Source organism: Nilaparvata lugens, chromosome 1 (genome assembly GCF_014356525.2).
Source record: "Nilaparvata lugens isolate BPH chromosome 1, ASM1435652v1, whole genome shotgun sequence".
Classification (NCBI taxonomy): domain Eukaryota; kingdom Metazoa; phylum Arthropoda; class Insecta; order Hemiptera; family Delphacidae; genus Nilaparvata; species Nilaparvata lugens.
In genome coordinates this window covers 20,407,464-20,427,987 of record NC_052504.1, presented here as the reverse complement: position 1 = coordinate 20,427,987, position 20,524 = coordinate 20,407,464, and the positions used below count along the sequence as shown (strand labels likewise).

The window sequence follows — 20,524 nt, the reverse complement described above, 5'->3', positions numbered from 1 at the left end:
TTCCAATAATGAAAAAGCTTTGCCATTTTATAAACTATCGAATGAGTATAAATTTTCCAGAAAAATTTCAAAACTAAAGTGTTAAAAAATGAAAATTTTCAAGAAGAGCACCCTAAAGACATCTTTTCGTTGTTTTAAATTCATACCATTGAGATTCAATTGAGTGAGAAGAAAAAATCAATCTGTTCATTAATCAGCTGCTCTGATAGAATAAAACTTTTTCTAATGCTCACCCAACAATAGAGACAATTCTCGCAGTCATTGTATGAAAAGTAACGTGCTTACAGTCGGTCGATAATGATGTCTTTCCAGTCAATAGTCCAGTTTCCCAATTAGCATTCGATGACGTCAGAACGAGGCCCAACGAAGTCAGACGGGCAAGTGGGAGTATCTTGCAACGTAGTAGAAGGTGCAGAGAGAATAATGGAGGATATTTTGAATTTCGTTGAATAAAGTATATCAATTTTATTTAATCAATGGACAATGATTATTCATATGGACTATATCCACAATACTTCCAATTGATGTTAATGATTCATGATAATTTTAGAATAAAAATTTTAAAAAATTAACTAATTTATTTTTAACCTTCTAATATTCAATGTAGGCGTATGTTTAGGCTGGGACAGATAATAAGAGTTATTGAGAGCACAAAACAGGTAGGCCTATCATTAGGCCACAGAGAATACTACATGACATGATAATTATTATACTCAGGTATTTTTCATGGAGAATAAATGGATTAGATTTGATGCATTATAGTGGATAGAAAATATTCATTAGAGGATGAACTTTGTCACAGACTTAACACATGTTTTACCTAGGAATCACCAAGAAAGCTGTTTCTGAGGTGCTCTTCTTGAAAATTTTCATTTTTTAACACTCTAGTTTTGAAATTTTCCTGGAAAATTTATATTCATTCGATAGTTTATAAAATGGCAAAGCTTTTTCATTATTGGAAAAAAATATTGTTACTGTGAAAAAAAATCAAGAAAAAACTGTTTGAGAAGTTTAGATTTTAACTCGACTTTGAACGATTTTCAACTTGTATCTCAATAACAATTGCAGATACGAACTTCTAACCAGTTTCATTGAATTTCTCAGCCAAATTTCCTATAGAAAAAGTATTTTTACGCCCTCAATCACTCGACACAAAGCTATCAAATTGTAGACAATTATTCACACTCAAACAAGATAAGTCTCGTTTTTAATTAAAAAATCGAATTTAAACTGAAATTCTGATTCTATGGTAGCCGGGGTTTACACCTTATCTGGGACACCCTGTATATATATATATATATATGTGTGTGTGTGTGTGGTGTGTGTGTGTGTGTGTGTGTGTGTGTGGTGTGTGTGTGTGTGTGTGTGTTTGTTTTTAGAATAGAATTAAAATTATATATTATATATATATATATATATATATATATATATATATATATATATATATATATATAATATATATATATATATGCTTATGCTAGGTATCTCTACTCTATGCTTCTACTACAAATAATAAAATATTACTCTTTTAATCTATGCTACTATTATTATTGTTATTATTTCTGAATGGCGTTCTCTATCTTTATTCCACTTCAATTTACCTTGATGATGTCAGGAGAATTCCATTCACAGCTCCAAATGTTGACATTGCCACAAATACTGGTATAGTCCAGGCAAGGTAACCGAATATCTCATTGGCGAAAGTCTGTGAATATTTCAAAATGTATTAGTTTTATTGATGATTTGATATCTATTACTTTTCATTCACTTCTTAATATTGACTCAATTATTAAATTACCTACTTATTTATCTCCAATCAATGCAACAATGTTGTTGTGACGAGCCTCCTTTTTCGATGCTTATATTGATTTAATATAGGCTACATTATAAAACACTATTAATTTTTTCTTGTACGTTACGGTTTAAGATATATATTTTTAATCATAATAATTGTTTGACTAAAAGTGAAAAACCTTCACTATCTAGTGTCTGAATATTGATTGCGAAATCATAACTAGTTATGATTGCGAAATAGTATCAATAACTAGTATCAATTAGTATCAACTAGTAACTAAATAGTATCAATTGCGAAATAATATCATAACTAGTTATCATAGTTATGATTGCGAAATCATAACTATACAATACAAATTGTGAGAGTGTATGTGGAGATCATACCTTGTAATTTAATTATTAAAATGGAAAAAAGTCATTTGATCTCATATTATCCTTTGAATATACTGATTCAGTATGACAAATTGAAAACTCTCATACTGAAAAATTCGAATTGACGTAATCTTGTAGGAAGTAGACATAATAATGCTTCAGACCATGCATTGCAATGAATATATGCATTATATACAACATTTGAGATATTTTCTGTAGCTACACTCTGAAGAACACGTTTCCTAATAACAGTCTATATGTTGAAAAAAACTTCAACAGAGCTAGAATTACTTTTTGCAAAATAGTGCATTGATTTTTTCTATGGATAGGACTATAATTAACATTGCACTATTATTATACAATTCCACTTTCAAATCTCATCGCAATCACATCTGATTAATAATTATCACATATTTGTTTGTTGCTGAGGGAATTTGGCAATTGCAATTTGGTTGCAATGAGTTTGGTTACAATGCAATGCACTCACCACAGCCACAGCCTCCGACTGCAACACTTCTTTGGGCGATAACGTTGTATAGAAGGCAACGTTTGTCATCACATAAACTATTGTAACCAGAGTACATGAGATGGCAATGGCTCTTGGCAGATTCCTGTTGGCAGAAAGCATCTATTTAGTAAATTTGCTGCTCCTAACTTCAGGTCAATCTAACACAATCAATGGTCACTTCGTGAAGCAAGTCAAGTTTATAAAATAATAGTCAACAATATTTTATATGTACTGAAGTCTTCATTGATTGAACTTGATTCTTTATTGATTCATACATTAAGTAAAAGTAGTCCGATTTATATAATATGTATTAGGCATTCGCATAAAGAAAATAGTTATCATTCCAATACATATTTTTTCCAGTTGATTCAAATCATTTACATGACTGATTTAAAATTTCCCCATAATAATTCGTTGACAGAGGAATAAAACTATATAGGTGTGCTCTCTACTGGAAACTAAATAATTGTTTTACTTATAATGTACGAAATTCTTCAATTCACATGGCATTGCGGTTGTTATGAGTTTCTATCTGATTACATTTTCCATTCAGATAATTGTCCTGACTTCTTAAAATAATATTTGTAATAAATTATTATTCAACTATTAGTTGCTATAGCATATTTGAAGACTTGCATCTACTTACTTGATTGGATCCTTAAGCTCTTCAATTATGAAATTTAAGTAATTCCTGAAACAAAGAAGTCAGCACTCAATCATCAGAGCATATCAAAGCATTCATCACTTTTTGTTTTCCATTGGATAAGAGACTAGTTTGGATTTGAATCGAGAGTAATCCAAGGTTTGAGATAATAAAACGATTTATTTTGCTGGGCAGATCAATATATCAGTGAACAAAGTATAATGGAAATATAATATAAGTAGGCTATGGCATGAAAAATATATGTTCACATATAAATATAAAGAAAAATAAAAATCTCAGTACCCTTTTAGAAATATTTTATCACAACAATATATGTTCACATATAAATATAAAGAAAAATAAAAATCTCAGTACCCTTTTAGAAATATTTTATCACAACAATAATCAACAACAAAAATGGTCTACATTGCTAACCTATTTTTATTTTTCTTTATATTTATATTACAAGTAGCCCTATACAGAAGAGAGATAAATGTTCACATATAATATGTTTCACAGTGTTTAGCTTGTACAAAATAAATTTCATTTCAGACTATAAACCCCAAACAAATTTATTTCTCTGAATTACTGATCTAATAATTTGCTAGTCATGATATAATTACTAAAACATGCTTATTTCTAGGCCTACTTTCAAGATGATTTTCATGTCTTCATCATTGGAGTATATCAGGATGAAGCCCTTCAAGAATAACACAATTGAAATCTGCTGTGATTCAAAAAGGTATAAAGATACTTTAACAGTTTGATGTCAATGATAATAAATTATTCCTATTCATGTTGATATTATTTTTCCAATTATTCTTTATCATATTGTTCCGATGCAGTGAAAGATGTCACTCATATTTCATTTGAATACAAGTTCATGAGTAAATAATTTATTCAGATACAAGTAAATATTATATTTTCAATTATTTTGGTATGAAATAATCATTTAGGCTGATGTGAATATACTTACTGGTTTTTTAACTGTTATAAAATTAGAAATCTCATCGACATCAGATTGAGTAGCACTTTTGTCTCCAATGATTTCGTTCGCTAGAAGGCCTGCCAGATGAAGTTTCATTTATTGCAATTTCTCAAGTCCGAACTTTATTTATGAGAAGTGAATTTGAATTGTTATTTTCAATACTCACCACCCGTTGTAAGCGAATAGTCCAGAATAAAATGAAAGGGCTATTGATGTAGGCTCATACGTTGTATTTTCGAAAGTGAAATACTGAGTCTTTCCTGCGGAAGTAATAAAGAACGTCACAGATATAGTTTTCGATGTCGATTCACAAAAAATATCACAGAATAATTGTATTGATTACGGTACGTAAGTAAACGTGCTGATACATTTTGTATAACATGCAGAGGCGATTTCGAACTTACAGATTGAAATTCTCACAATTTGAACTCCCATCATAACACAGTTAATAATGAAATGGGTAATACGGAAAATGATCCAATCTAGGTTTCGTAGGCCTATACAAATGTCAAATTGAAAAGCCTACTCAGATTTTACCCGATCTATAACAAAGTTCACTCCTATTAGGGAAAATACGAATAATTTTCCTTGTAGCCTATAATATCTCAGTGAGAATATGATAAAGAATCTCTGATTATTCGATTAAAATTAAACCCCTCCCAAGAGAAATCCAGTACTTCTTTACCTCAAGTAATTCAGAGAGATATGATTATATATATGAATATATGAGCCTTATTCAATGTGAAGTTGGTCACCTTGCTGCTAATTCGCTTATAATCATAATCTCTTAATAATGACATCCAAAAAGCCAGAAATCAACTTTTTGATTTCAGAAAAACTCTGGAATGAGGAAAAATATTCCATTTTTTACCAACGATGTTTTAATGTCATTTGCTTATGGAACTGCTAATTCATAACTTCAATGCTCTTTCATCCTCAAGAAGTGGAACTCAATTAAGATTGAATAATTATTCCTGAACTGTCGCAAGCGTAGTATCTATTATGGTTACGATTTTTATCATTCAAGAAATTTGATTTTCTATAGCACTCCTTCAATCTATCAAATTTAGTGTTTAGTGTCAATTCGAAAAGGAATTCACTTTAACAAGAAAGTTTCCACCGGATTTTATTGTAGCAGGTAACCCGTGCTCCGCAAGGGTCTTTTTTAAAACTTAACAAACTTGAAACCTGACGTAATGAAATCTTGGAAAATTGAAAATAGGACTATAGATATCCTCGGTTAATTAAGAATCTACGTGCTAAATTTCAAGTAAACAGTCCAATAGTTCAGACGTGATGATGCGTCAAACAATGTTCCTATCCCGTACGTGTATAATCCAGTTCTTTCCTTTATTATAGTATTAGATTACTATAGCCAAGGAGGAGTTGAAGGAGTTGAATAAGAACTTTGCAATGAGCTCAATATACAGGATTTATTGATAATGTTCATTATGTTTTTGCAAATATATATTATTTGAATTGAAAGATCAGTTTCGATTTACGATTCTATCGTATCGAGAAATTCTTGTGATTGTCGTTTGGTGTGAACAACTGTCTTCCTTGACGAACGTGGACTGCTTTGGAACGCAGTTCACTCTTAGCGATGTCTTGATCAAAGGCTGGAGGCGGACCATGATGTGATCTTGAAATGCTATTATACAGCTCGTCGTGAATGTCATCAGGCAGCTTCGGGGAATGAATAGCTTTTGGAATTGGATATTTCGAATCCACTCCTCCACTTCCTAACTGGTACGGAAAACTCCCAAAGTCTTCTTGGCTGTTTTGATAGTAAGCATCTCGCTGATATTGATAATCGTCTACTGTCTTGCTGTCATCATTATGTTTATTTGGCACTGGAGGCTTCGAGAACTGTTCAGGCTCACGTAGACTGTCTTCATCTGGTAGGAAAAAGTGCACTTGTGTTTCTTGCTTAGGATTTCGCGTGTTATAATTCTTGTGCTGATTTTCTGGCCCATTGACAGGTGATGAGAATGGCAAATTAGGATTGAACGATAATTTGATTTTACTGTTAGGTCTTTGTGATCTATTCAAATAATGTCTATTCCTGTCTTTGAAAATAGCGGAACTATCAACAGTTTGAGTGGTCTTTGGATTCGTTCCGAAAGCGTCGAATGGCACAGGGTATCTGAATTCACCTCGAACATTGCTTCTGAACGGATCAATGATGTCTTCATATCCTTGGTAGCCTATGAAACTGGGTTGCTGATAGTTTCTAGGAGTGTGTGATTCATCATAATTTCCAGTAGCTGGATTTGGAAATTTTCTCGTAACATGAGTCTCACCTTCTCTATCATAATTCTTAACGAATTCTATTCCGGGAGAGAAATGGATCTGAATTGGTGAGTTTTCACCATTTTCCACGTTTCTAAATTCTCCAGTTTGATGACCGCCACCCTCTGTTGGAGTAAAACTACTCCTTGAACTATAACCATCATCTCCTTCTACGTTTGATGTTATTGCCGAATTTGATTTTGATGAGCCATTAGGAATTGGAAATTCCAAACTCCGTGCAATATCATAAGCTACTGGAGCTTCCTTGTCATAATGTTTGTTATCAATTTGGCTACCAATAACTCCTTTGGCAGGGTTTGTGTTCGAGTTACTTTTGTGTGATTGCACCTCTGAATCAGTTGTGAATATCATTTCTGGCTCCACACTCTTGATTATTTCCACTTTCGTCTCCTCAGTTGGATTTGACTTGGGATTCTTGACTACATTGTTAACACTTGTTGGAATTCTGATACTATTAGCGTTATTTTGGATTCTCTGCATTCGTTCTAAGAGATAGAAATTCAGCAAATCCTTATTCTTCTCTGGGGCCTGTTGTCTATTGTAGCCCAATCTTGGCTCTTGATCGATGAATGACATGTATTGTGTCTTGTCATTACTCACATCATTTCCTGCGATTCTTGATACTTGCCCGTCATGAGGATTAGCAAAGATTGAAGTCAACTTCTCAAGAATTTCGTCTATGTCTTTTTGCTGAAGAGATTGTTTCTTCTTCGTAGTTGAATTTGTTGATTGTCGATTGTTTGACAATGGTTTGTTATTTGTTTGATGGTTAGATTGGTGAGGTGGTGGTTGTTGTACATGTTTTTGTGCATATCTCTCGGGTATCAATCTGTTTCGAGAGACTGAATCGGCGTAAAGTAAGCCATTGGGAAGCGACTGCTGTAGTTGCTGGCCGATGCCATTGTAAGCGTAGGAGTTTGGGTTCACTTTTTGCTGCTCATACTGATTGTTGAGTTGGTTCTCCAAGTCTCTAAGTGGCACGAAAAACACTTGAGCGTGGTAGTAGGGTTCTTCTGTAGGCGGCACTTCGGTCGGTGTGGGGTTTGATGGCTTTTTCGCACTGATAAGAGACAACACATACGGAGTTATTTCAAAGTCCAGAGGAGGCCACTTCTGTACTTTTGGAGGCGGTGGTCGTTTGTTGTAGTTGGGTGCAGATGTTGTGATAGAGATAGGTGTTGTTACTTGAAGATCATCGTGCACGTTTAGAAAATTGGAAAGTCCAGATAAAAAAAGACCAACTGTTCGTTTCGATCGATTTTTTACGTCATCTGTACTGAGAAAATCACCAAGCACACTTGAAAACACAGTAAATAAGAAAAATGTTTTTAGAAGGTTGTATGTGTACATTTTCAACTGTTTTTGAGTTCATCACAGATATTCATACTGCTCTATGTCACAACCTGGAATAAGAAACTAGTATGAAATTGGGGAAGATCTAATGCATTATAATATTCATTTTCAAAATAACAATGCCCTGTCAGAAAGAGAAGATGTGAACAGTGTAGTATGCTCATGCCCAATTAATATCTATGAGAAAACTATATTATGAAATATATATGGCTCTATAGCCATAAATAACAAAAGCAGAAATTAATATGAAGCACCCATTTGGGTTGAATGTGGACGTATGTTATTCATAAAATATATTCCCCTATGTCACGTCCTTATATTCCTCACATCTTGAAAATCAAAGAATAAAGAAAATGAAGAATATTGTGATTATGATGCCATGTTATTGACGGATCTTCATAAAAATACAATATTGCTCTATCAATCCATACATTCCACTCATCCTACTAGTTCACTAACTAATTTGATTTTAATACATCGTAATATTCATATCAGAAACGCATGTCAAGAAGTTTTATTCTTTTGAAATTTTATTGTTATAAGAATATGAATCAATCTTTCCTGTACGGAACGGTCTCTTTGAAAAGTAACCGGATCAAATTGGTTAGCTCAAAGCACACTTCGAATGAAATTGCAGTCGATAGGCAATATGAGACAGTGGAGAACGTGACAGTGTTTTTTATGGCAGTGTGACAACATTTTCATGGTTCCCTTCACACAATTCCAATTCCAACGTTTTTAAAGTCCTGAATAGAGAAATCTGCAAGATCAAGGAAATTGAAGTTCACTCAGAGAAAAAATCACGAGAATTTCCGCTGGATTGGCTGCAAACAATAGCTTTGATGGGCTAGTGGAAGAAGCTCGGGAAGGTGTAATCACTAAGGATGGAGTAATCGGAAGTAACTTCTAGGCCTGCTAGACACTCAAATCTCCCATATTCATGATTAGATTACGAATTTGATACATTAAGAAAGTTTCAATACGATTTTAAATCTAATGGAGTAAATTCAATGAGCCAAAATACTTTATTTGGATATCATGTAAGAAACAATAATTATTAAGATTTAACATGAAGTGAATAATTTCTCCAAGAATCAAATGGGATACGTTAATAATCCGATGTTATTTAGAATCTTACAATACTTGTTTTCATATGATCGATCGTTGAACTTGCAGTCAATCTAATGTTGTTTATAATAGTACTGTACTGTTCTATTGCGAATTGCCATAAAAACCTCATTTCAAACTCTAGAAATCTTTTGCTGTATTATATTTATAGCCTTCCAATCGATGAACTGAGAATGAATTGAAGCCTTCCAATCGATGGAATGTGAATGAAGTAACATTGTGAAGCATCATAACAATTTTGTTTATTTCAAAAGATACTGGAATGATAGAAAGTATTGTTACTTGGGAAATTGATTGGAATAGAGCCAGTGAGGATAGAATGTGATTACATTCATTACATTACATTACATTCTTTACTCTCTGAATAGAGCTGGATGTGTCGTATGCTATTTATTCATCATAAAAATGAGAATCTGCTTAGATGGATGATTAAAATTGAATAATAGATGGAATGATTTTAAAAAATCCAAAACCAAGTGAACAATTTAAGGACAACTATACCTGACATACTACTCTGTTTACTATGTAAGAAAATTTATATTATTGGAAACTGTAAAGAAGATGATTTTTATCATCACTTTGATACCTCCAAAGACCACTTGATAGTAAGATGAGAATAGAAAACTGGTGTCTGATCACTCAAAAACTTCAAACAAAACTAGTAAACTTGAATTCACAACCCGACATCACAATCATATCGACGATCGCGCACTGAACATGATAATTTTCCGACTGGTGAAATATTTTGTGTGCACTGAACACAGCGTTTCGGTATCGACTGGCGATCGGCACTTGTCAAATAACTATCAGAGCACATAGAACACGAATAAACTAGTCGCCTGCGGCTCGTTGTTGCATAACCCGTTGCTGGGTTCCGCCAGTTGTCAGGAATGGAGCCCAAGTCCAGAGAACGGTCTCTTATAGACGAGGAAGTGGTCCTACCCCCAGCAGTGGCCGAGGAAAGCGTTGTGAAACTCGATCGCAGCAGCTTGGACATTTTTCCAGGCCTGCTCCTTGAATCCGGCCTTTGCAATTATCACAAACCACAAGTAATGCTCAACGATCACATTCAAAACAGAATTATCTCATTGGTGCTGTTCTTACTTGTTCTTTCAGATACTACAATCTGAAAATTGTCATTTTTTCACCCGTAATTGTTAAATCCATCCATAATAGTACTGAGAGTCAACTTAAATTGACTGAATTGTTTATGAAAAAATCTGGTGTGGCGCACTCACACAACTTTCCTTGCCGTTATGAAAATTGATCACCTGACGCTAGTGTTCACGCGTATCTCAAGTCTACTATAATATTTATAGATCTGAGCCAGCTGGTGACAGGAAATAACGCTGTAGACACACGAGGTCTGCTATCTCTTCATAGTGAATGATTTAATAGAATCAACAGTAGCCAACAGTTTACAATTGAATAATCTCGAATTTCGACCTTATTTTCAATTTGAGGCGAAAATGTTACTCAACATTAATCGTAGAGATTTCAATGGTCAATCTTTTCCACTTGAAATTTTTTGTTTACATTGTATCTGAAGCCTGATAATTGAGAATCTAAAATCAAACTTTGCATAGATGGTACAGTGCTCCTGAATTTTTTACAGATATGAGACTTGTGGCAGTTGATAGAGCTTATCAATGACTTTTCTAGGTATGAATTTGATCAAAATCGTTGGAGCCGTTTTCGAGAAAATCACGAAAAACCCTGTTTTTGACAACATTATCGCCATTTTAGCCGCCATCTTGGATCGCATTTCATCGAAATTGTTCGTGTCGGATCCTTATATTGTAAGGACCTTACGTTCCAAATTTCAAGCCAATCCGTTAATTGGGAGATGAGATATCGTGTACACAGACGCACATACACTCATACACACACACATACATACAGAAACACACACACACATACCCAAAAACCACTTTTTTGGACTCAGGGGACCTTGAAACGTATTGAAATTTAGAAATTGGGGTACCTTAATTTTTTTCGGAAAGCAATACTTTCCTTACCTATGGTAATAGGGCAAGGAAAGTAAAATAAATAAATTCACAGTGGATGTAGTTTATATTATAATGATTTCAATCATACGTCAACTCTGACACTCTTTTCTAAGCTTTACCGAACTCTACTGATGTTCTAACTTGAGCGCTATCTTTACTACTATGATTTCATTGGAGCTCAAATTAAGTCACATCAAATTTAAAATATTTCTTCCATAGCTGTATTACTAATATTATTTTTATAAAATTTCTGCGAGTACAACGTCACTGAGATAAGGAGTCGATAGTATTGTTTGGTCTCTTGAATGACGTTACAATCAAGTTATATTGCTCTTGTATCGATTTACTACACTCTGGACATCTGTTCACTGAAAGTGAAAGAGCTGAATGTGAAATTGGCCACTTTTAGTCCAGTCTCCAGGAAATAAGAACAATCAGAAATTCGTTAGCCTATATTATCGGAGAGCGAAGTATTCATCAAATTCTATTCAGAAAGGACAGGACAATACGTAGCCAATAAAGTGGAGTTTAAAAAGATTAATTGGAAGGTTTTGATATTCAGTAGCTGTTGAGGAGGACTACACAATAAATAAAAATCTTTATCAATTCAGTTTTCGTTATAGCTTCTAGACTTGGATTCACAAAAATTATATATTTCTATTCCAAATCAATAAGAAATATCATGTTATAGCTTGAAAAATGAGGTAAATCACATTACCTTTAAAAATGAGGCAATGAAGAGTATTAATGATAAGTTTCAACTACCTCAACTATCTGCAGTGATTTATTTTTGCTATATTGTTCATAACAAATGGCATTGATAACTAACAGGTCGAAGCCCACTCTGCAACCATTTTCAAAGTAGGCTGTGTAGGGAAAATAGGGGAGAATGCTAATTTGCAAACTCCTGCGGGCATATTGCGCAAAATTTCCCCCTTTGTAATACGCGACCCTTCGGTGAGGGCTTTTGTCCGTTGAACAGTAAAACCGGTTATCACACACAAATCACAAACGGTTTTTTCAAATCTTAGGGGAACATCTGTTCAGCTTCATTCAAAATTCATAGTGAAGTAAATTCATAGTTAGAAGAGTTGAAACTGAGAGTCTTCAAAATATAAACGGTTCAATGACAAGAATTATTCAAGACTTTGGAACAATGTACGCCTATATAAAATTCTCAAGAAAACACGAAATCCACAAAAGATCCTAATGAAAATAAATTATCTTTTCAATATAAAGCATAATTTATTATCAGTCCTCAACAGGTTCACGCCTGTTACAAAAATAACACCGGAAAGTAGTAGGAGGCCGGCTGTATCGCTTTATGCCCAACTAGTTATAGTTTCAATATATTTGAATATTCAAAATGTGCCTACTCATTTTCAACTTTCTTACTTCTCAGAGATTAGTATATCGTCTATCATGTTATTCATGAAACTCATAGTGCCGGTTGAACAAAAGCCGGTTAAATTTTGATCGTGATTAATTCCACGAGAGCCAATCAGAGAAGCCATCTTATCAAAATCTTATCTCTGATTGGTTCTCGTGAAATTAATCACGGTTAAAATTCAACCGGCTTTTGTGCAACCGGGCCATAGTAGTTTAGTACACATTATATTAGTTTTATGAACTCATTGCCATACTTTACGAAGAAAAACAAATGTATATTGATTAGAATAAAATGTGTGAAACGGTTGAATTGAGTAAGGTATTTTTTCCTCAAGGTTGAATTGAAATAGAATTGTTTTCAAGGGTTCTCATCATTTCGTGATTTCAATCGTAATTAAGTATTTATTGTTCATGGACACGAATATGTTATTTAATGATTCGAATTTGGAATTAGTAAATAGGAAATTTGCAATCTTTAATGTGTTGACAGTAGGCAAAGATAATAGGACAATAAATCAACTCACTCTGCCTTAATCGCGAAAGTTTAAAAAAAGTGTTAAATTGAAGAATAATGTTAGAACTAGTTGGCTTTTGAGATGATGGATCGCCTCTCAACATGGCATTTTTGTATCACGACTAATGGAATTGGGTGTTCCAGTCTGGACTGTGCCATGAAATCTCATCTACAACGTTGGGAGTGTACTTTAGGGAATATATCATCGTTCTAAAAATTATTTGTCAAAATACCTGCAAAAATTCGATTGTAAATTAAAATACAGCTTCTATACACAATCAGAAGATATATCAAACATTATGATAAAAACTTTACTATAAATAGAAATTTAGATCAAATTCAAATTCAAATTCAAATGATCTTTATTCACAACAAAAAAGTAATACAGCAGCAGAAACATAGTGAATATTCCCCACAAAGACAACAAGTCTGGGTGTGGGGAATGAGCACCGTGAACTGCATTATAACAACTGAAAGTTGAAGATTTACAATAAAAAAAAGCAACAAAAAACAATAGAATAAGTCATTGTCATACTTTACGAAGAAAAACAATTGTATCGTAATTAATTAGAATAAAATGTGTAAACTGTTGAATTGAGAGAGGTATGTTTCCGTGAATATTGAATTGGAATGAGTTTGTTTTCGTGAGCTGGAGAGAAGAAAAGATGGAGATAAGAAGTAAATTTTCTTTATTAAATGGATAAACTGAGTGGGAAGAAGATCGAATCTCAAATTACATTTTGTCAATAATATTAAACCTCGAATTACATTTTGTCAATAATATTGAACTTCAAATTACATTTTGTCAATAATATTGAACCTCAAATCACATTTTGTCAATAATATTAAACCTCGAATTACATTTTGTCGATAATATTGAACCTAAAATTACATTTTGTCAATAATAATTATTGATAAAATGTAATTTAGTATTGACAAAAATGTAATCTTCTTCCCACTCTGTGTTATTGTAATTCAAACTTGAATTGATGCTTCTGCATCTGACAGAATCTGGATTCGTAAGAATCGTTGAACTTTTTCTCATTGATTTTGAGAGAACTAATCAAGTTAGACGCCGAAGTGTGACTGGAGAAATCAATTAGCAAAACAGAAGAGGAACCAGCCACTTATATAGGACGCTGCAGCAGTTCTCATCTGATTGAGCCTGAAACTGCGTGAGCTATAACAAGACGTTCCGCCCACCAGCCGCAAAGGAAGTGTTCGCTCTCACTCCTATTCATTCTTGTCCTCTATTTAGCCAAGTCTCATTCAGACCCCGTTCGCTATTAAACTCGCGATTGACATGACAAAGCGTCTTCTTTCTAGTGCACCAGACATTCCTTCTCGAGCATCTTTCTCAGCTCAATAACCACTCACGATCCACCCCTTCAAAGCTCTTCCTTCCACGTTCAAAATTAAATAATATTGATCTTTCTATTATTGTCAACCTTCATCAGCAGTTGACCCGTTGATCTGTTTTATCAATCACTTACTTGTGAGGGGCCATAAGTAATTACATCAAAACTGTACACCTTTATCTGAAAACCTAAATTTCCCTATAACATATCCAACAATTCAATTATTCGAGAAGCGTTGTTGAGAAAACATTTCAACTACCTAATAATCCATTGAATACGAATATTGATATTGAGGAACTTCTCCATAATTGAACACTTGAGTGAAGAGATGCATCCATGCATCAGTACAACTGAAGATGTGTGGAACTGCAGTTTTAAATAAATGTGAATGTGACAAAAATAAAATTGTGTTTTTTCAATAACCAACCACATTTTTAGTGAGAATGATGCTGATGTAAGCTGAGGCGTTCTTGGGTAATGACGAGATTTAGTATTAAGGGATCTATTTCATTGTGAGTAATCTATCAATGTTTTATGTTTTTGAAGGGACGGATTCAAGGATCCAAAGGTTCAAAGAACCTCACACGTCAACCGAAGCTTATTGTGTGTCAAAAATCTATTAGTAATTTAACAAATGAACTGGAAAGCATAATTATAAAATTTATTGGAAAATATACTTGAAATTCATCCCTATCAACCTGAACATTGGCAATATCTCTATACATACTTGCAGAGTTTCTTGTAACAGAGCATGAGATATGCTGTATATTGCTATTCGAATGACCTCTATCAAATTATTGTTGATAATGATTGCATTGATCTCATAGTTGTTTAAGTATTTGTGAGTGGAAGGTTGTATGATGGATACATCTATGTGAAACAGGAATCTGACCCCCGCCCACGGCTGTTACGTTTAGTTTAGACCCGCAAATCACGATGCTCGTTGCAGTCGAATACTGAAATTTTGTAATTAGAAATCGGTGATTCAAGAAATCAATATTTTTCTTTAACAGAAACATTATCTGAATAATTTCTCTCCCGATCAAAACTTGCACCATCATGTTTGCTTCATTCTACTGTAAGTGGATTCTCTTTCATTTTAATACCTTAGATTCATTCGAAAGATAAATCATAGTATTGTACAATAGGAGTGGAGTGGATTAGATTTTATTATACAATCCACATTGTAAAAGAGAAGAAGGCAGTATATGATTGTGGTAATAACTGAAAATATTTCAACACTACTTGGTTATTTGGTGACAAAGATAAAATAGATTGTAGATTGTATAGCGCTTATGGTAACCTGTCTACACTTTTTTCGCATTTTACGGTAGAATGAAGCTGTCTTAGGTCTTGAAAATACTCCAAATTCCAGCATACTATTCTCGTTCAAGAACGAATTAAGATTTTCCATTGACCTTTTGTGACGAGTGGTTTTACTCAACTCCCCAATATCTTGTTTATTCGGGAATAGCATCCACTCATCGATGATCATGAATTCTACCCATAAATCATGATCGTATTATAAAAATCTTGTACCTATATTTAAAATAAACGTGAGAACTTCAGTTCAACTTATTCCAAAGAATCATTCCCAATAATATACAATTTCATAACAAAAACCAAACCACAGAGGCCTAGTAGGCTACTGCTGTGTAGTAATGTCTACGAATACTGTACGAACATGACATTAGTAGTCTACTTTCAATAACTATAACTTGCGATAATAGTGAAAATGAATGGAATTTTATTGTTGAATGAGTAGATACGGTTGTAGAATTCGTTGCCAATCGTTGTGAGAGTGAAAGGATATTGGACTACAGAAGGCTAGAAGAGTTGATCTTTCAACAGAAACAGAAAAAGAGTAGTTAACACTATTCGAAGAGTCAAGAGAAGAGATACTAATCACACCAATTAACTCCCTGATTATCTCGTGCCATAACCTGATAGTTTTAGCAACTTAACAAGTTCGTCTCTTCTATATCCGCATGTCATGTAGTGAAATAAAACAGGATCTGGTCATTTCCATAATGATAAAATGTTTCTTTTTTTCTCCGATAATAGCCCCCTCATACCTACCAGCTTCTATGTTTTGATAGTTTTAATTCAGACATTCACTTTCTAATAGCTGTGAGACTATTATGATAATTTATTGAGTGTCGCTATTTGGAATAGAGTACTGATGAATTTTAAAGGACCTGCATTAGTGTTTTATAACGTGGTCAACCATGGAAATCAACAAGAAAAACCAGAATAATCTAACAGTATCTGCTATGCATTATAAATAACATTTTTAATATATATTTCAAAGGATAGTTATTGATTGGCAAGAAAATTTTTAATCAAGAATAGTTTGGTTTTAGGAAGCACTAATTCTCAGCTTACGGAAGCAGTCCACATAATTTTTCATAGCCCTAATTTCTATTGCGTAAGTGTTGCCTAGCCTAGATCGGCCAGAGGGCCAGAATGGTCGAGCATCGCAATCATTTAGAACTACATACATTTCAAGCAGAAACTAGTGCTCAGTTCCGGTAGCCGGAGTTCGAACTCTTACCTAACAAACCTAACAAACTATCAATGATGAGTTAACTGGAGCTTGAATTGTAAATACTATCATGAGTGCTTACATTTCAAAATAAGAGGAAGCTTTCAAAATATAATAACCAGACATAATAGTGAGGTTTCATTTCATTGATGACGATTTTGTTATGTTCACCTAAATTATTAGGTTCGTCTCATATCGTGTCAATAGTAGCCTATGATAATTTTCTTCTCCAATTTCAATACGCAAAAAATAATTATGCTTTTACTTATAGCGGTATCTAGTGTACGTTCTCAATTGAAAATAAGACAGCATTTCATTGACAAATTAAACCTAATAAGAGTTTAACATATTTATTGAAAAAAAGGCCTACTAAGTAATAATATGAATTAGCCTGCAAGGTTCATTTCTAGTTCTGATTTCATGAATGAGATCCAATAATTTCCTGCTAGCATTTTGTATCTAGATCCAACTGATCAATATTCATAATATCCCTAACACATTCCAATTTCGACGACAGTTGGAAAATTAGTTCCAAGATTATGCCACGTGCAAAATTAATTCTACAACGTGTGTATTTTCAAATATTATGTATCTTGTAATATTCTTTTTTGAATATCTAGTGAAAACTAGTTTTCAAGCAGAATAGAACTATGAAAGTATTACCATCAGTCTTTTTTTATAGCTCTGATCTCACTTTTCTGAAAACTAATACTTATTTAAATGTATGGTATATTACCGTATGAAAGAGAATAAATAATCTTGGATTAGAATAGATGGTTTTCTTCGTGAATGATCTTACTCTTGAACTTATGTATTAGCTGACACATTGAAAGAGTTACCGCAATAATATTAGCTCCGACATGCTAATACACTCGTATTTTAAATACAAGAATGTATAAAAAATAAGAGAAGAACTTAGTACAACTCTAGTATTGTTGTTTCAAGAGACTTATTCATAATTTATCTTGCAATCTTGCATAGCAAACTAGAGAACTTATTATGGAAGCGTAGGCAGAATGATGAGCTCAATGTTAATAAGCGATATATGGCTCGAACAAAAGTTTAAATTATAAGATGTTTATGAACATATTGGATGTTGCGTTGTTAGCAGATGAGGTGTAATATGGTAATCAAGTATTTATCACTTGGAAAACATTTTAATTATATATTATTAAATACAGGTAATATATTTCAGGTATATAGGTAGTTGCATTTCACCAAGTTACCTTGAGATTGCATGCGAGAAATCCTTATGAATTTTATCAGATTGACAAAAGTCTTGAACTATGAACGTACATAAGAATAAGCTTCAGTAAGTATTCTCCTCTGAATAATCCTATTAAGTTAATGCACATAGGGATCAGTTTAACTGATAATAAATTGATAGACTTGAGCCTAACAAAACTCAACAGGCTGAATATCAGGTATACAGAGATTTTTCCAACAGGAATGTTACAGTGGCTGAATATTTCAAATTGAGAATAATTTCGAATAAGATCTGTATCAGAAATCGAAGAGAAGAGAACTCATAGATATCCGATCATTAATCTAATATTTTTAAAGCATTCAATAGTTTTATAATTGTTGGAAATTAATAATTCTCATTTACCTTCGATTAGTTTCATAACTCCAGCACCAATTATAATGCAGAGAGCTAGTAGTTTGGCGTAGGTGAATGTATCTTGTACTCTTGTAGCCCATTTCACATCCCAGCAATTAACAAACGTCAAAATTACTGTAACAAACATTAAATTGAAATAAATTAGAAAGACACAAATATATCACGATTTTCGAATTTAGTCTTCTATCTAATAAGTATGGTTACTGATCTATCCATTCCATTCTCAATGTCTCAAAACATGCTATGAAATCGTAGCCTTTATTCCAAAAACAATTCTTATCCCAATGAGCATTACTGAGTATTACTGAATCTGAACATCTTGATCGTGAATACAGTACCACTGAATATTTAAAATCAGTTCTACTAATTGATTCAATTTGACCGTTATGATTGGTATGGTACTGTTTTATTGTTCGAATGTTACCTTACGAATTTAACCTACTTCATTTCAGCTACCCACTCCAATGCGACCTAACTTCGGCAATGAACTATTGTCTTTGAAAATAAATCTTATTGAGCAACATGAGTTTTGGGTGCAACAGCTGCTGTAGGCCTCATATCATATTATTGGAAGAGTGAATTCTCAAGGAACGATTTCATAACATCTTGTCCTTTTGGTGGGCTCTCAATAAACTATAACCTTCATCCACTACTTTGACTAGTTCCACCTCTCCGTTACTTCTGAATGTTAGTCAACTGTAAACTATGGAATATTCAGGCCTACATCACATTTCCAGTATAGCCTAGTCTAATGAACGTTGCATAGTTGTTGTTCAGTATGATATTTGTACGTTGCTTACGTGCTCTCCCATCTTACCAAGTAGGAAACATTGAAAAATAATGTCCTGGATGATACTAAAAATAAATAATAGAGAATCTACCTGTTTGCCTCAACGCTTATAGTAATCATTCTTGTAGGCCAAGATAAAAAATCTTGTTTTTGGACTCAGGGGACCTTCAAGAGTGGAGAAAACTTAAAATTAGGGTACCATGATTATTTTTGGAAAGCATTACTTTCCTTACCTATAGGTAATAGGGCAAGAAAAGTAAAAATATAGGTTTTCGGGTTTCTAAACAAACATAGTTACGGTACTAATTTCTCCGATTTTCATATAAACTTAGTACATTTAGCAACGTTGACTACGCACAATCTGCAAGTTTCACTTGAATTATGATTCCCGGGTCGTTCAAGCATCAATAGGAGTACAGACAAACAAGAATTGAATAAAACATATTATAGGCTATAGTTTGCAAGATTTGTAATATTTCATCTCACATGAAAATGTTCATGTTGAATAGTTTTCCCTTCCACAACCTATCCGATGTCTTCAATGTTGTTTTCCATCACGAACTGCATATTATTAAATCACTTTCTGCTATTACAAAGACCAACTAGCAGTCAGATTTTTCACAATAAATGAATTAATCAATCACTGTGACAACGAGATCTTTCGGCAGGTCCGCCAACTTCCTGGTTGTCAATTCACTCTTCGATGTGTTTGATTAGAAATGATAAATGAGATCCAGCAAAAGAGAATTTTGAGGATTATTATTTTCCGCTTACTTGAAACCACAGTAAGCTCCTTACATCGAGTTTATTGTTGGCGGCGGACAAAATAATTGGCTCTTTCATATAATCTCATCTAAGAAGTAATGATTGTTAAACTATCGCAATATAATATGATGAGATTTTTCAAGTCTAGACACAATTAAATTCAACTGATCATTAATATTATATTCACTGTGAATAAAATCGTGGAAATCGTGAAAAGGGTCTATCCTTATTTCTCAGATAATGGATTGAGTGAGCGAGTCGGACAAATGAATTCTCGATCAGCATCAAGTGAAAAGTGAAAGGAAAAATCGTCATCGGAAGTAAAGAAAGCTTGTGAGTCGAAACCGTAAATCAATTCCTCAATTGATGTGGATAAAGAGGGGAATACTTTTATTGACAGAAAGATACTCGTAAATTTACAAGTTAGCCTGAAG

The 20,524-nt window shown here is 33.4% G+C and overlaps 2 protein-coding genes across 5 annotated transcripts in view; both read right to left on the bottom strand.

Moving 5' to 3' along the window:
* The window catches only part of LOC111058207 (Y+L amino acid transporter 2), a 46,948-nt gene that overhangs the window by 11,554 nt on the left and 14,870 nt on the right, over positions 1-20,524 (bottom strand). For all 4 annotated transcript variants that reach the window (XM_039421591.1, XM_039421594.1, XM_039421592.1 and 1 more), the window contains exons 4-8: positions 18,524-18,649; positions 4,472-4,565; positions 3,321-3,365; positions 2,654-2,777; positions 1,602-1,705 (exon numbers count right to left, since the gene is read on the bottom strand). In XM_039421591.1, coding sequence (XP_039277525.1) covers positions 1,602-1,705; positions 2,654-2,777; positions 3,321-3,365; positions 4,472-4,565; positions 18,524-18,649 — 493 coding nt within the window. The remainder of the gene's footprint in view (positions 1-1,601; positions 1,706-2,653; positions 2,778-3,320; positions 3,366-4,471; positions 4,566-18,523; positions 18,650-20,524) is intronic.
* On the bottom strand, positions 5,721-9,986 carry LOC120349957. Its single transcript, XM_039421585.1, has 2 exons — positions 9,686-9,986; positions 5,721-8,021 (listed from the first exon to the last, which is right to left on the bottom strand). Exon 2 carries the CDS (start codon positions 7,966-7,968, stop codon positions 5,812-5,814), a length of 2,157 nt encoding a protein of 718 aa, XP_039277519.1. The 5' UTR covers positions 7,969-8,021; positions 9,686-9,986; the 3' UTR covers positions 5,721-5,811.

What these genes read in the sequence shown, in the direction of transcription:
- LOC120349957 (XM_039421585.1), bottom strand. Translation starts at nt 7,968, where the DNA reads ATGTACACATACAACCTTCTAAAAACATTTTTCTTATTTACTGTGTTT.